The following is a 14346-nucleotide window of genomic DNA, read 5'->3' on the forward strand; positions in this document are numbered from 1 at the left end:
GGGGGTTCGGTATATCATGTTACCTATGGTTTTTGTCTAAAGCACCAATATATAAGTATGTGATCTATTATCAAGAAAGCTCCAAATAACAGAAAGGCCGTCTCCCATAGACTCCATTTTATCCAAATAATCCAGATTTAATTTTTCTCTGTAATAATAAAACGGTACCCTTTATTTGATCCCAACTAAAATATAATTAATCCTAAAAATCCAAATTACAGAAAAACCCCAGCTCAGGTCCCAAGCATTCTGGATTAAAGGTCTAATACCTGTATATAATTATAAGATCTCCCATCACCCTACCCTACATAGCCCGCCCCTCCCTCCTCCCCCTTCAGTAATCTTCGGAATGAGACCGGCGAAGCGGCGCATGTGCAGTTGGAACAATTTTCTGTATCGCGACAACTGCATATTCACCGAAATCTACAGGGAGGGGTAAGTAAGGATTTAGGGGCATTTGCCCGGGGGCAGCTAGGCTGAAGGGAGGGGGTCTATGTAGGGTAGGGTTTTTTTAATCAAGGGTTTGTTTCTCCTGTAAGGGGGTTATTTATCAAAGGTTGAGTTTTAGAGGTTTGTGAGGTTTTTTATACCTGGAATGACCTCACAACTCTAATTTAAGAAAAGACTTGAATGGAAAAAACTCAGTGAATTTGGGGTTAAAAACCTGAAAACTTAAATTCATCAAGTTTTCCATGGGAAAAACTCAAATTGCTTGACTTAATTGAGTTTTCGAGTGAAACCCACCAAAAAAAACAGAACATCATGAATGCTATTAACATCCTCAAATGGTTCAAGGGACCTCTGCCATTGACTCCTACATGACCTCGACTGGTTTTAAATAGTGTAGCTATTTTCAGCTTTGGGGTATAATAAATCTGGAAAAATTTGAGGTTTTTTTTACAAAAAAAACCCCCAAATTCTAGTTTTTTTAATAAAACATCAAAAACTGTGACTTAAGGTCGAGTTTTTGACTGAAAACTACCCTTGAAAAGACTCAAATTCTTCGGGAAAACACAAATGGACCATTGATAAATCAGCCCCCAAAGCAACAGATTAATAGAACAGACTGGGAAGAAAGCAATACCATTGGCTTGAAGATTAAGAGGCTTGTATCTGGAATGTAAAATTACATTTTTTGAGTTTTATTAAAGCCCAGTGCTGCAAAAAGCTTGAATCTGAAAATCCGCCATATCTGGTTGTGTATACGTCAATGGAAGAGGTCCATATCCTAATTAGAAGTTATTATGATCTGCCCTCGGTTTAGCCTAAAAACCTGTTAATTTTGAGCCATTTGTGCAAAAACTCAAAAAAAAAAATGTATGATTTGGGGGAAAAGCCCCAAACAATCGTACAATGTGATTTTTTTCATATGATTTTTTTTCTGTTTTTTTCCCCGAACTAATTCATTTGAGCTTTTTAAATAAAAAATAAGGGCGTTTGGTCACGTTTTTTTCTATTAAAATAATGAGATAAATTCAGATTTTAGTAAATAACGCTGTTCGTGCTATGAATTGAGAGACAAGAGAATGAATGTCCATGCCCTGCATGTAAGGACTATTTTCAGCAGATACATTTTAAAGCTACTATTCTTACATTACTTTAAACTATTTTATAAGGGTTGTCGTAACAAGATATGGAGATAAACACACTGAAATTGAAATTCATTTTGATATTAATGAATCGTTTTCTGACAGAATATGCGGGTGCGAGTGGTATCGGGATGTACCTACAACACAAGGCAGTTAAAGCAAGTCACGGGAAGTGTTAAAGAGAAATTCCTGTTAGTGGATAGTGACACTGTAATCACTGGAACATATAGGTAAGGATTTATTTAATAATAGAGGCTGTGTGTCTCAAGACCAAAATCCCAGGGCTATCAAAGCTATTCTTGGTAATACGGGGCACCCATGGTGGAGCCCACTACGGTAGACGTCTCGTTGTTGGTCGCTGGCTCCCGCGAGATTTTGGCAACTCGCCCGAAAATTCTAACTGAGAAAGCAAATAACTCATGTACAGAGCGCTGACCAAAACATATCGAGGGACGCCTTTTGCAATGTCAGTGCGGCTTTATTTCTGCATTACATTCAGTGTGTTACATACAGTGTGTTACATACAGTGCGTTTCATACAGTACGTTACATACAGTGCGTTACATACAGTGGGTGTGTAGACAAGCCCTACGCGTTTCGTGCCCCTATACCAGGCACTTCCTCAGGGTACAAAGTGCATCACGTGTGACAGTATTTAAATAGTCTCACAAATTCAGTCAATCAATCAACCATTTAAAGGTAAAGTGCATGTGAACGGAATAAAAATGTCACGGCCGGCACCCGATACCAGAACAAATGCCAAGTACCCTGGTCTCAGCTCGGCTTCACCACTAGTGTGACCACCGTTGGGCTTCGGGAGGAGCCCTCAGCTTACTTGGGTGCCACCTGGACTTAACGAGGGGTGCAAGGCGAGATGTTCTGGCTGGCGAAGGGGCACGGCTGCAGTGTCGGACTGGCCCGGCGGGACACCGGGAAAAAACCCGGTGGGCCCCGACCCTCATGGGCCCCCGCCGGGCCAGACCACCTCTCTCCATTCACATATCGGAAAGAAAAAACTGCGCCGCGCAGCCTGCGCATGCGCCGATGCGGCGAGTACAGCATCGTGCGTGCGCGCTGAGCGCGCCAGAATGCGTGCGCGCCGGCGCACTTCAAAGTAGGGGCCGGACGGGGAGGCCAGAGGGGGGCCCTAGACATCTGTCCCGGTGGGCCCCGGGCCCCCCAGTCCGACACTGCACGGCTGTTAGCAGAGTCTTTTGGGCCGAAGGTCACGGTACAAATGGAGCAGGCAAGAGAATCGTCAGACAGGCTGGGTCGAGGCAGGCGGATATCAGAATCGTCAGGCAGGCAAGGGTCAAACCGGGTTGTCAATCCATGTTCATCTGGGTGGCACACTGTTTCTCATCAATTACCCGGGTGCACGGTAAAAAATATACCTACACTGTTCCAATGACCAGCAACTCCAGGGGTTTCAGTGAAAACATTGTATTTAAATATATGGAGTTACAGCCAACGTGACGTTTCGGTCCACTCAGGGACCTTTCTCAAGTTATAGATATATGCATGTATATATATATATATATATATATATATATATATATATATATATATATATATATATACCAAAGCACTACAACTGTCAGGATAGAATAAGGAATAGTGAAGTAAGGAATAAAATCAAATTCATGTAATTGTTTTAATGAACTCATGGAATGGTTAATTGATTAGTTCATTTCATTCATTTAAATTCGTTTATGAACTATATATATATATATATATATATATATATATATATATATATATATATATATATATAGTATAAGTTTTTATGAATTCATGAGACATTGATTGATTAGTTCATTTAATTTACTTATGAATTATATACACAGATCACAATGCACAAGTATATGCAACATAATATGACTGTACATAGCAATTTTTAATTTGTCTTTCTAAAAAAATGAAGATCATTATAGTAATATGATAGATATGGCACAATAGATTATTATTTAGCACTACCACTTTACGTATTTTACACACCCTTTACACACAATTTTACACATTGATGGTTTTTTGTATCTCACTATCTTGTATGTAACATTTTTAAATATTTATTCCGTTCACATGCGCTTTACCTTTAAATGGTTCATTGATTGACTGAATTTGTAAGACTATTTAAATACTGTCACACGTGATGCACTTTGTACCCTGAGGAAGTGCCTGGTATAGGGGCACGAAACGCGTCTACACCCGCACTGTATGTAACGCACTGTATGTAACGCACTGTATGTAACACACTGTATGCAGAAATAAAGCCACACTGACATTGCTAAAGGCGTCCCTCAATATGTTTTGGTCAGCACTCTGTACATGAGTTATTTGCTTTCTCTACCAAAGCTATTCTCTATATCCAGCCAATGCATTCATTATTCAAATTAATTCCACAGATAAAGGCATTATTGACGGTACTCACAGAACCACAATTCTCCATTTGTTAGGGATCTTTGTAACATGGCTGGAAATTAATGAATTTCATGTTGCAACTTATGATGGGCCACCATTACTTGGACTTCTGGAACAATGAACAACAAGGACTAGGGGCATTATATATCATTGCAGAATAACTATTAACTGTAATAATATTCATAGATTGTTTATTAATGGCAAGACCCCATGCATTTATATCTCATATACAGAACTCCTCTGATGGCCTCTCTGTACCATGAACTAATATTCTATGAATAAATGGAACACATTCCCAAGCATAAAAAATTTGTTATTGGGACAAAACCATACTATGCATATAATAGGTTCTTCTAAAAATATAGAAAATAAAAAATGAAGACCAGTTGAAAAGTTGCTTAGAATTGACCATTCTATAACATACTACAAGTTAACTTAAAGGTGAGCCACGCCTTCAAAACTATTTTCTGCTAATCATATCCCATTTTACATTTCAGCTTCACATGGAGCGATTCACGACTGGAAAGAAACTTGATCACTCTCCTAACTGGAGAAATAACAGACTCATTTGATGAACAGTTCCGAACTCTGTTTGCTTCCTCAAGGCCTCTACAGAGATACGATTCTGCCAAAGACTCCAGCAGAGAGGCCATTCGAATTGCACAAGAACCTTTACCTCCATTACCAGCTCCCAAGGAGGTTGACATGGTCAATAATGCCAAGCCTTCACTGGAAGTACAAGAACCCTATACAAATGGATTCTCTTCACCACAGAAGTTTAACACCAGTGGGGCATTACAACCGATAGATGTCATGTCAACTCCTTTAGTTACCTCATTTGTAGGGGTTCCATTATCCAAAAGTGTTAATAAGATAGCAGAACGACGGACGATAGTCCCACCTGTGATAAATATTACAGGGGCAGAGGCTGGATTTAATCAGACATCTGATCGCCTTCAGGACTCTTCAGTTAAAGCCAAAGAAACCGTTAATGTGCCTGACATATCTATTCGGCATCGCTTAGCTGCCTGCCAGAATTTTGAGGGACCTACAGTAAATTTACGAAGTGCACAAGAATCACACAGTGCCCTCAGCGACATTCTTAAGAATGTACAATGTTCCAAACCATCTGTTGCCAAAACCACAGGAGGCAGACCTAGCAAATCTCTCTGGGATCTTACACAGTTGTCCCAAATGCCTGGCTATGGCGGAGAAATGGAAGTCGGGGAAGATGCAAAGGTGAGTGAAATCTATTGGACGTTCAGAAGATTGCCTACATCTGCTCAGGTTGCAGTTGGAAGTATACAAGTGCAAACGCATTTTTAAACTTGACCTATAAAACGAAATCTTAGCCAGCGAATATCGCCTTTCTCTGTAAGTCACAATTGCATGATGTCACAACTATTGAAGGCAGGAATTTCTAATTGGGATGTTAAACCATGTGATAAATGCCAACATTCTGGTGACAAAAGACCTTAGGCTGATCTCCAATAAATACTAATACAGAAGTGGCTGTGGCAAAGCAAGGAGGCTTAGGGGCTGATTCACAAAAGGTCGATATTCCTTAACACACAGTTTTGTGCGTTATTTAAGATGCGCTCTTTAAGGAACAAGGTCGATATTCCTTAACGCACAGTTTTTAAAAGGGACCCGTCACCCAAAAAAATTATTCAAAATCCTATTTTATCACATTTGTCAAGCAAAATTAACTTTAATGACACTATATAAATAATTTTAATCTTGTTTCCTCCAGTCTGGAATTTAAAAATTAAAGCAAGCAGGCAGCAGCCATTTTGTGGACACTGTTATTAAGACAAGTCTTGCATCATCTCAGAATCTTTTTTGTGTACCAGAATGGGGGACCCAAAGTCCATCCCCATGCACTGGCTACACAATTAAATGATAAAGAGAACAGGGGAATGTGGGGAGAGCAGTGACATCTAGGAAGTGCTGAATGGAAAGTGAAAGTAATTGTCTGCCCCGCCTCTATGCTCATGGCATAGAGGCGTGGCAGACAATATTTGATTGACAGCTGAAATTTTTAAATGAGCTTACAACAGCTATGAATGCTTTAATAAAAAATAGAAATTGGATTTCATGTTTAATTTGAAAAGGACTTTTGTTATACAGATATTTGTGTCTGGGTGACAGGTCCACTTTAAGGAACGATTCATCAAAGTATCTTCGCATGCGTTAATAGACATATCGCAAGCGCTAATTCTACATTTCTGCACATCGGTATTCTAATCACATTGCGATATTTATAGAATAGAATTAATCCTAATGCATTATTCACTAACATCTTTTAAGAGATAAAAGCATAAAATAGTGTGATAATTACTGTGAAATTTAACACCTCCTAGAAGTAGGCGTTACTAAACAACATCAGATGGATTAATAGAGGAAGATGTAGTGAGGAGCTGTAGGGCAGCAATTAAAGACCTTTATGAGGAACTGGAGACTTACCTACAGCCACTAACACATTTTCATGATACCTTGGGCAGATCCAGAATTCGCTGGGGCAGATGTATCAAGGGTCGAATTTCGAGGGGTTAAATCCCTTGAAATTCGACTGGGGAATAGAATCGAATAGGGAATTCGGGCGAATTTACGCGCTGGCGAATAGTCGAATGGGCGAATATTCGCCCGGCGAATAGTCGCACGATCAAATATTCGATCGAAGGATTTTCATTTGATCGAATGCCTTTTTATTCATTCTACTCAGGTGAATTTACGCCAATTCGATAGTCAAGGAGCACAAAAAACTACTCGAAATTCGAGATTTTTTCCCTCTATTCATTCACCCGAGCTTAGTGAATGTGCCCCTCTGTGTCATGGAATTATATTAAGTTTCCCAGGGAAAGGAATGACTAGAATACTGTAAAAAGAGACTTCTACTCTGCCAGTGGCATCCCGAATGTCTTAAATGCTATAGATTGCCCTAATAACGTGTGACAATATCAAATGCCTTAAAATATTGCACAAAATACCGCACAAAATACCGCATGCTATAAATGACTGCACACAATTCAGCCAAAATGAATGTAAAAATATTACTTCTTAAGTTAGACAAGTGAACCTTTAGTGAATCGCTCGTTAATTCTAAAAATATAAGAAGTGATAAAATTTTTAAGGCATACTATAAATAACACTCACTTTTTCGACCTTTAGTGAATCAGCCCCTATGTCTTCTTTAACCTCCATCTGTTGTGGTGGTTTGATAATTATTTTTGGCAAACGGGTTATTCAGCTGTCCTTTGTACTCATTGTCACCTCCCAACAGCATTTGACTGTTGATGGATACTAGAAGTTGTATGAATGGTACAGGTACATAGAAAGTGTTACTTACTAAACATTACGTTAGCCTTCTCAATAATACCAGATATCCCAACTCTTCCTAGCAACAACTACTGCTCTTTGTTGCCCAATTGTGTGTGACGTCCCAGACACTCATCTCAACTTGCACCTTCCATAGATATCATTGTCAGTGGTGACTTGACATTCCTACTGATGCAGTAGTACAGGGGTTCCCAACCTTTGTTACTTGTGAGCCACATTCAGATGTAAAAAAAGAGTTGGGGAGCAGCACAAGCATGAAAAAAGATCATGGGATGCCAAATGATTGGCTATTTGGTTGTCCCTTTATGGACTGGCAGCCTACAGGAGACTCTGTTTGGCAGTACACCTGGTTTTTATACAACCAAAACTTGCCTCCAAGCCTGGAATTCAAAAATAAGCACCTGCTTTGAGGCCACTGGGAGCAACATCCAAGGGGTTGGAGAGAAACATGTAACTCACGAGCCACTGGTTGGGGATCACAGCAGTAGTAGATCATTGAGGTCAGCCTTTAGCAACAACAGCTGCTGTTTGAAAAAGTCCCATCATTGCAACCCAACAATGGCAGTGGGTGCTGCAAAGCAGTCTAAACCTGATCACTGTACAAATGTGAACATTAATTTACCAAATACGTGTGTGCTCAACAAGTGGAACTCCTGATGGCTCCTTCAACTTCCCGCAAACATCCCTTTGTCATATGAAGGACACTTAGGGGTATATTTATCAAAGAGTGAAGTTAAGAGTGAAATTCCGCCACTCTCCATTCATTTCTATGGGATTTTTATAGGCGTATTTATCAATGGGTGAACTTTCACTTTCACCCATTGATAAATACGCCTTTCAAAATCCCTTAGAAATGAATTGAGAGCTGCGGAATTTCACTCTAGTGGCGGAACTTCACTCTTTGATAAATTTACCCCATACTGTTTGGTCAAACACCCCAAATCAAGTATATCACACAACATATATAAGGTGATCACATATATGAATATGGTGCTCCTGCCACTTATCTCTTGTAGAAGAATACAAATATTTTGGGGCCCTCTCTTTGTAATGGCACAAGTAGCCGGCGAAATGTGGCTTTATTGAATAGATATTGAAAAGCCTGTTAAAAAAAACCTTGCTCTATGGTCTTAAACAGCAGTTGTACAGAGATGCTGTGCTTGGATGAATGGTTACCTCCCTTGTCTAATATTCCCTCCGCCTTCCTTCAATATTTACTCTTCATGTCTAAGAGATTGGTTAGTTTGCCTACATAACTTTCAGATGAGTTTCTCAAGAATGCGAATGATAAAACTGAGACTACTCAGAAATAAACAGGTAATAATCTCTGATATTGATGACTGGATTGTAGATAACAAATAAAGCCCATTCAGTATTTAACGCTAAATGCCATGCAGTGCATAGAGTACTGACAACACACAATATAGGTATGGGACCTGTTATCCAGAATGTTTGGGACCTGGGGTTTTCTGAATAACGGATCTTTCTGTAATTTGGATCTTCATTCTACTAGTAAATCATGTAGATATTAAATAAACCCAATAGACTGGTTTTGCCTCCAATAAGGATTAATTAAATCTTAGTTGGGATCAAGTACAAGGTACTGTTTTATTATTAAAGGGAATCATTTTTAAAGGGGAAGGAAACCTAGTTGGCGCAAACCCCCCCCCCCTCCCATGTGTTGCCCACCCTCCCTCCTCCCCCCTGGCCGACCCGTCCCGCTGGGCAAATGCCCCTAACTTGTTACTTACCCTTCTCCGCAGGTCCAGTGCAGGGAGTTCACAGACAACATCTTCTTCCACACAATCTTCTTCCTGCTTTGAACGGCGTTTTGGCGCATGCGCAGTAGGAGCATTTCACCGGTACGGATCTACTGCGCATGCGCCAAAAGTACTTTGAAATCCGGAGGGTTTTTGCGCCAACTAGGTTTCCTTCCCCTTTAAACACTTTGATCATTTGATAAAATGGAATCTATGGGAGATGGCCTTTTCGAAATTCAGAGCTTTTTGGATACTGGGTTTCCGGATAACGGATCCCATACCTGTACATGATGCAGTACAATGTACAATTCAGCTATCAATAAAAAAATACATATTTACAAAAACAGTGAAATGTGCAAAGTGCAAATTTCAGGCTAAAATGGCCATGCTTTTTTTTATCCAAGATGCCACACACCTGGAATTGTGTTTGAATGGCATCACTTTAAGGATGCAGAGTTAACAAGGGCTTTAGTGTTTGATTTACCTGGCACAAGTCAGTTGCAGTTACTGACACAAAGGAAAAACTGAGAGTATCAGCAGATCCAGGATCATGGTAATTCCAGGGTTCCCTTGTGTCAATGCACAAACAATCTGTGTAATTAATCAAAGCAGACTGCAAGCTGCAAGGGAGCAAGAATAGATGCAAGTACCTTATGAGTAGCACTTATTTTTGCTCTGTTTTGCATCCATTTTAGCACTTTGCACTTGTGTTTGCCTTCATAAATGAGCCTTCCATTTCATTGTGTTACATGAACTCTGGGGGGCATATTTATCAAGGGTCGAATTTCGAATTGAAAAAACGTCGAAAATTGAATTCAAAAAGACCAACCGAAATTAAGTCTAATTTTTTTTTTTGGTCGAATAGGTCAGTTTTCAATCGAATAGATCCGTATTCGGCCCAATTCGAATCGTTCAAATCGAAGGAATAGCGTATCGGAAAAAAACACCAATTGATTCCAAATAGGTTTTCCATAGGCTAAAACAGCAATTTGGCAGGTTTTAGATGGCGGATGGTCGAAGTCAAATTTTTAAAGAGACAGTACATGATAAATTTCGATATTTGAATTTTTACATTTTTTTTAAATTCAAATTGAATTTGGACTATTCCCTAGTCGAAGTACACAAAAAATAGCTTGAAATTCAATTTTTTTGGACCTTTGATAAATTTGCCCCCACAAGTCATTTACACACACCATGCTGGAATTCTAGGTCAGGAATCAGGTCCCCATATCCATTGGCCCCAACTATTGCTGCCCTACTTGCCCAAAGGTTAATTCTTTACCTGAACAGTTCTGGCAAAATTTTGTACTTGCTGAAAAAAGGATTTAGGCCTTTTATTATATATATAAAATATATATATATATATATATATATATATATATATATATATATATATATATATATATATATATATATATATATATAATATATATATATAATTATACAGGAAACCCATTATCAAGAAAGCTTGGAATTATGGGAAGACCATGGGAAGACCATCTCCCAAAGACTCCATTTTAATTTAAATAATTAAAATTTTGAAAGATTATTTCCTTTTTCTCTGTAATAATAAAACAGTACTTGATCCAAACTAAATTAATACTTATTGGAGGCAATTCCTTTAGGATCTAATTAATGTTTAAATGGTGTTTAAACTTAGGGGGTTATTTATTAAAACATGCATTTTAAAATCTCCAAAAATTCAATTTTTTTTTCACTTTAAAACCTTTGATTTTTAAAGAGTTAAAAAAACTTGCATTTTTAAAGATTTATTATACCCTAAGGCTGTTTAAAGTCTGAATCCAAAAATACTCCATCTCCAACCTGTCGAGGTCCTGTATAAGTCAATGGCAGAGGTATCCTTTCCAAATTGAAGATATTATGGTCTGCACAGGGTTTCTTAAGATAGTCCGAAAAATTTGGGTGATATCACGAAAAATTCGGGCATCAAACTCTATACATTCAGTTTTTCCCAAATAGTCCCCGAATTTTTTGAGTTTTTCAAGTTTTTACAATGATAAATAAGGTAAAATCATGGATGGGAGTTTGGTCTGACTTTTTTTAATAAAATTGTGAGAAAAATCCGGATTTTAGTAAATAACCCTGCTTAAAGTATGGAGATCCAAATTACGGAATGACCCCTTCTCTGGAAAACACCAGGTCCAGAGCATTCTGGATAACATACCTGTACGTAATATACACAGGAAAATGTATTTATTTATCTTTTTAAAATAGATTAAAATCTTTACTCCATTGCTAGAGCTCTGTGCTTACCTTGCCTTTATTTGCTTATATAACTTTAGACCACCTAAATAAAACCATACAACTGCATCTTTTGGGGGAGAGTGACATTAGGACAATATGACTAGTGGAAAGGTGAAAGTACCAGCACACTAAGGAACAGAATATTGAGCCTCAAGTGTGCCACTGAATTATCATATTAATTAACACCTAGGGGCAGATTTATCAAGGGTCGAATTTCGAAGTACAAAAAACTTCGAAATGCGACCATCCAATTAAGAAACTTCGAATTAGAATATGGAATTCGAAGTTTTTTCACCGAATTTGGCAGTCCTACGATCGAATAAAAATCGTTCGATCAAACAATTAAATCGTTCAAATCGAACGATTCAAACAATTTTAGCGTACGATCGAAGGATTTTTATTCGATGTGTAAAGACTTAGAAAAAGTTTGTAGAAGGTCCCCATAGGCTAACATAGAAATTCGGCAGGTTTAATTGAAGTATTGAGTATTGAAGTCTAAGTTTTTTTTAAAGAGACAGTACTTCAATTAGCGAATGGTTCAATATTCAATCGATTTTTACTTCGAATCGAATTCGAAGTGAATTCGAAGTCGTTGTATCCTATTCGATGGTCAAAGTATCCAAAAAATTACTTTGAAATTCAAATTTTTTGTACTTCGAAAATTCACTCGAACCTTAGTAAATCTGCCCCCTATACTCAGGGGACAGCCCTGGTTGTGCTTTTTCTGGCACATTCATGACAAAAGAGTGCATAAAGGAGGCCTGTATTCAATATCGGCTTTCAACATACAGTATTATAGAATTTCAAATGTGTCTTGCTTTTATATTTGCATCAAAGGAGCACCTGGTGAAGGTCAAGCTTCTAAGCAGCATTTGATACCTACATGCATTCAATATCTTACATGTTTCTCCAGCTAGCACATCATTCATATTCAGACATAAGTCTTTGCCCCTACCAAATGCAAACCTCAATCACAAAAGTGTAAATCTTGTTGCATTGATCAGGCTAATGCTTGGGTAAATTTAAGAAACGTAAGCATACCAAGAGAACCTGCCCAAGTGAGAGTCATTTCCAACAACATCTTCCATAGTTAGGCTAGTTAGTAACAGGGCAGCTTCTGTGGAGCTTACTGTGAGTGTCAGGAGTTGGCCAAATACAAGAGGTCTTCTGCACTCAACCCCCCATCAATGGACATTGAGACATGTTTTACATTAAAGGAGAATTCACCCCCCCATGTAATAAAACCCATTACCCCCTACCCTACATAGTCCCCCTCCCCTGCTCCCGCCCGCACAGGTGATAACTCCAGTAATTGCCCCATATCCTGTAATTACCCCTCGTTGCAGGGTAAGCGCAGCAGAGCTCACGGGCGCCATCTTCTAGTGCTTCAATAATCTTATGGTCGACGGATGTGAATTTCCATTGCCGACGGAATCGACGCCAGTGTCAATTTAGACACCAACAATGATTAACGGACGTCCATTAACATTCATGGGCGCCGGCATAAATTTTGACGCCGGCGCCCATTTTGACGCGGTTTTCACAAATTCGCCCATCACTACCGCTGAGCTTACTCTGCAACAAGGGGTAATTACAGGATATGGGGCACTTACTGGAGTTATCACCTGTGCGGGCGGGAGCAGGAAGGAGGGTAGTGGGTTTTGGGTAGGGTGTAGTGGATTTTATTATATATGGGGGATTGAATTCTCCTTTAAGCTAACAAAAATGCCTTACCCTTTAAACAAAACAGAGATTATTTGTCCATATATTGCAATCTATTTAAGATGGTCAACTAGTTCAAAGTCATCCCTGGTCTGGCCTGGTTTGTTTAAAGGGTAAGGCATTTTTTTTGTAGCCTAAGGCACAAAATAGCCTTAATATATTGATAAGGTGTTGAGCGCAGAGGACCTCTTGTATTTGTCTCTGTGAATTTAGTGTTCAGAGCCGCATTGCGCCCCCGTTTAATGGTTTAGAAATTACAGGTGAGAACAACTTTCCCTTTTGTGTCAGGAGTTGGCCAGCATGCTGAAGACTTTGGACTCCCCCAAGGGTTCAAGAAGATTCAGCACCATGACAGGCACTCTGCTATTAGAGGGCAATCATTACATGATCAGAGCTAGCTATGTCACTATTAGTTGCTGTTGATGTTCCTTAAATTGTTCCAACTTGGCCCTGACACCTGCAAGCCACGACCAAGAGGGTGAGTTTTAGGCAAAACTACTATGAATTGTTTTTGTTATACTCTCTAAAGGCTGTTGTCGACCTTCAGTTTATTCAACAAGGACATCATACATTCCAGTGGAAATCACTAGGAAAGGGTAAACCAGTCTAAACTCAACATAAGTCGTATGATCTGACCAATTTAGATTAAACTTGGTTTAGAACAGTTTCTTTGTAGCACTGTATAAATAATGTTTTTCCTCTTTGCCAGCATTCTAAAAGCCGATGGCTTTCTACGGACACCCCTGCCATGCTGCTGATGCGCCACAGAGCATTTCCAAGTGATGACCCAAGATCCCGTGAACATTCTAACCATGGTTCACCAGGATTTAAGCCATCAGCTGTGATCACCCCCACAAGACTACAAGGGCAGCTCACATATGGGGCTTCCAACAACTGGTTTAACTCACCAAGATCAGGACGAACACTCTACTACTCATGATTTTAGTAGCTTCAATTTCTACTATGAAATTCATTTTATGTTTATGGACACCAGCGCTGGGAGAACCATTTTAGAATGGAAATTTTAATGGAAAAACTATCCATTTCATGTTTGAGTATGAACATCTAAAATTAGCAATATTTAACAACCTACTGTTATATCTGTTTATGTATCAGGCTTGATAAATTCAACCCAGCATATGGTCTGAAACAGGGAGATTTCTTCAGAGTCATTCTGAATGTAAATTAAACTGCTTTTCTTGTACTGAACAAAAGTGGCTACTTAATCTAATAAATTATCTTATAAGTGGT

The 14346-nt window shown here is 39.0% G+C and overlaps 1 protein-coding gene across 2 annotated transcripts in view; it reads left to right on the top strand.

Moving 5' to 3' along the window:
- Positions 1–14346, top strand: part of fam83e.L (family with sequence similarity 83 member E L homeolog) — a 33448-nt gene extending 19102 nt beyond the window's left edge. For both annotated transcript variants that reach the window (XM_018226419.2, XM_018226420.2), the window contains exons 4-6: positions 1695–1819; positions 4507–5248; positions 13805–14346. In XM_018226419.2, the coding sequence (XP_018081908.1) occupies positions 1695–1819; positions 4507–5248; positions 13805–14035 (1098 nt within the window). In that variant the 3' untranslated portion in view covers positions 14036–14346. The remainder of the gene's footprint in view (positions 1–1694; positions 1820–4506; positions 5249–13804) is intronic.

This window comes from Xenopus laevis, chromosome 7L (assembly GCF_017654675.1).
Source record: "Xenopus laevis strain J_2021 chromosome 7L, Xenopus_laevis_v10.1, whole genome shotgun sequence".
Lineage (NCBI taxonomy): Eukaryota > Metazoa > Chordata > Amphibia > Anura > Pipidae > Xenopus > Xenopus laevis.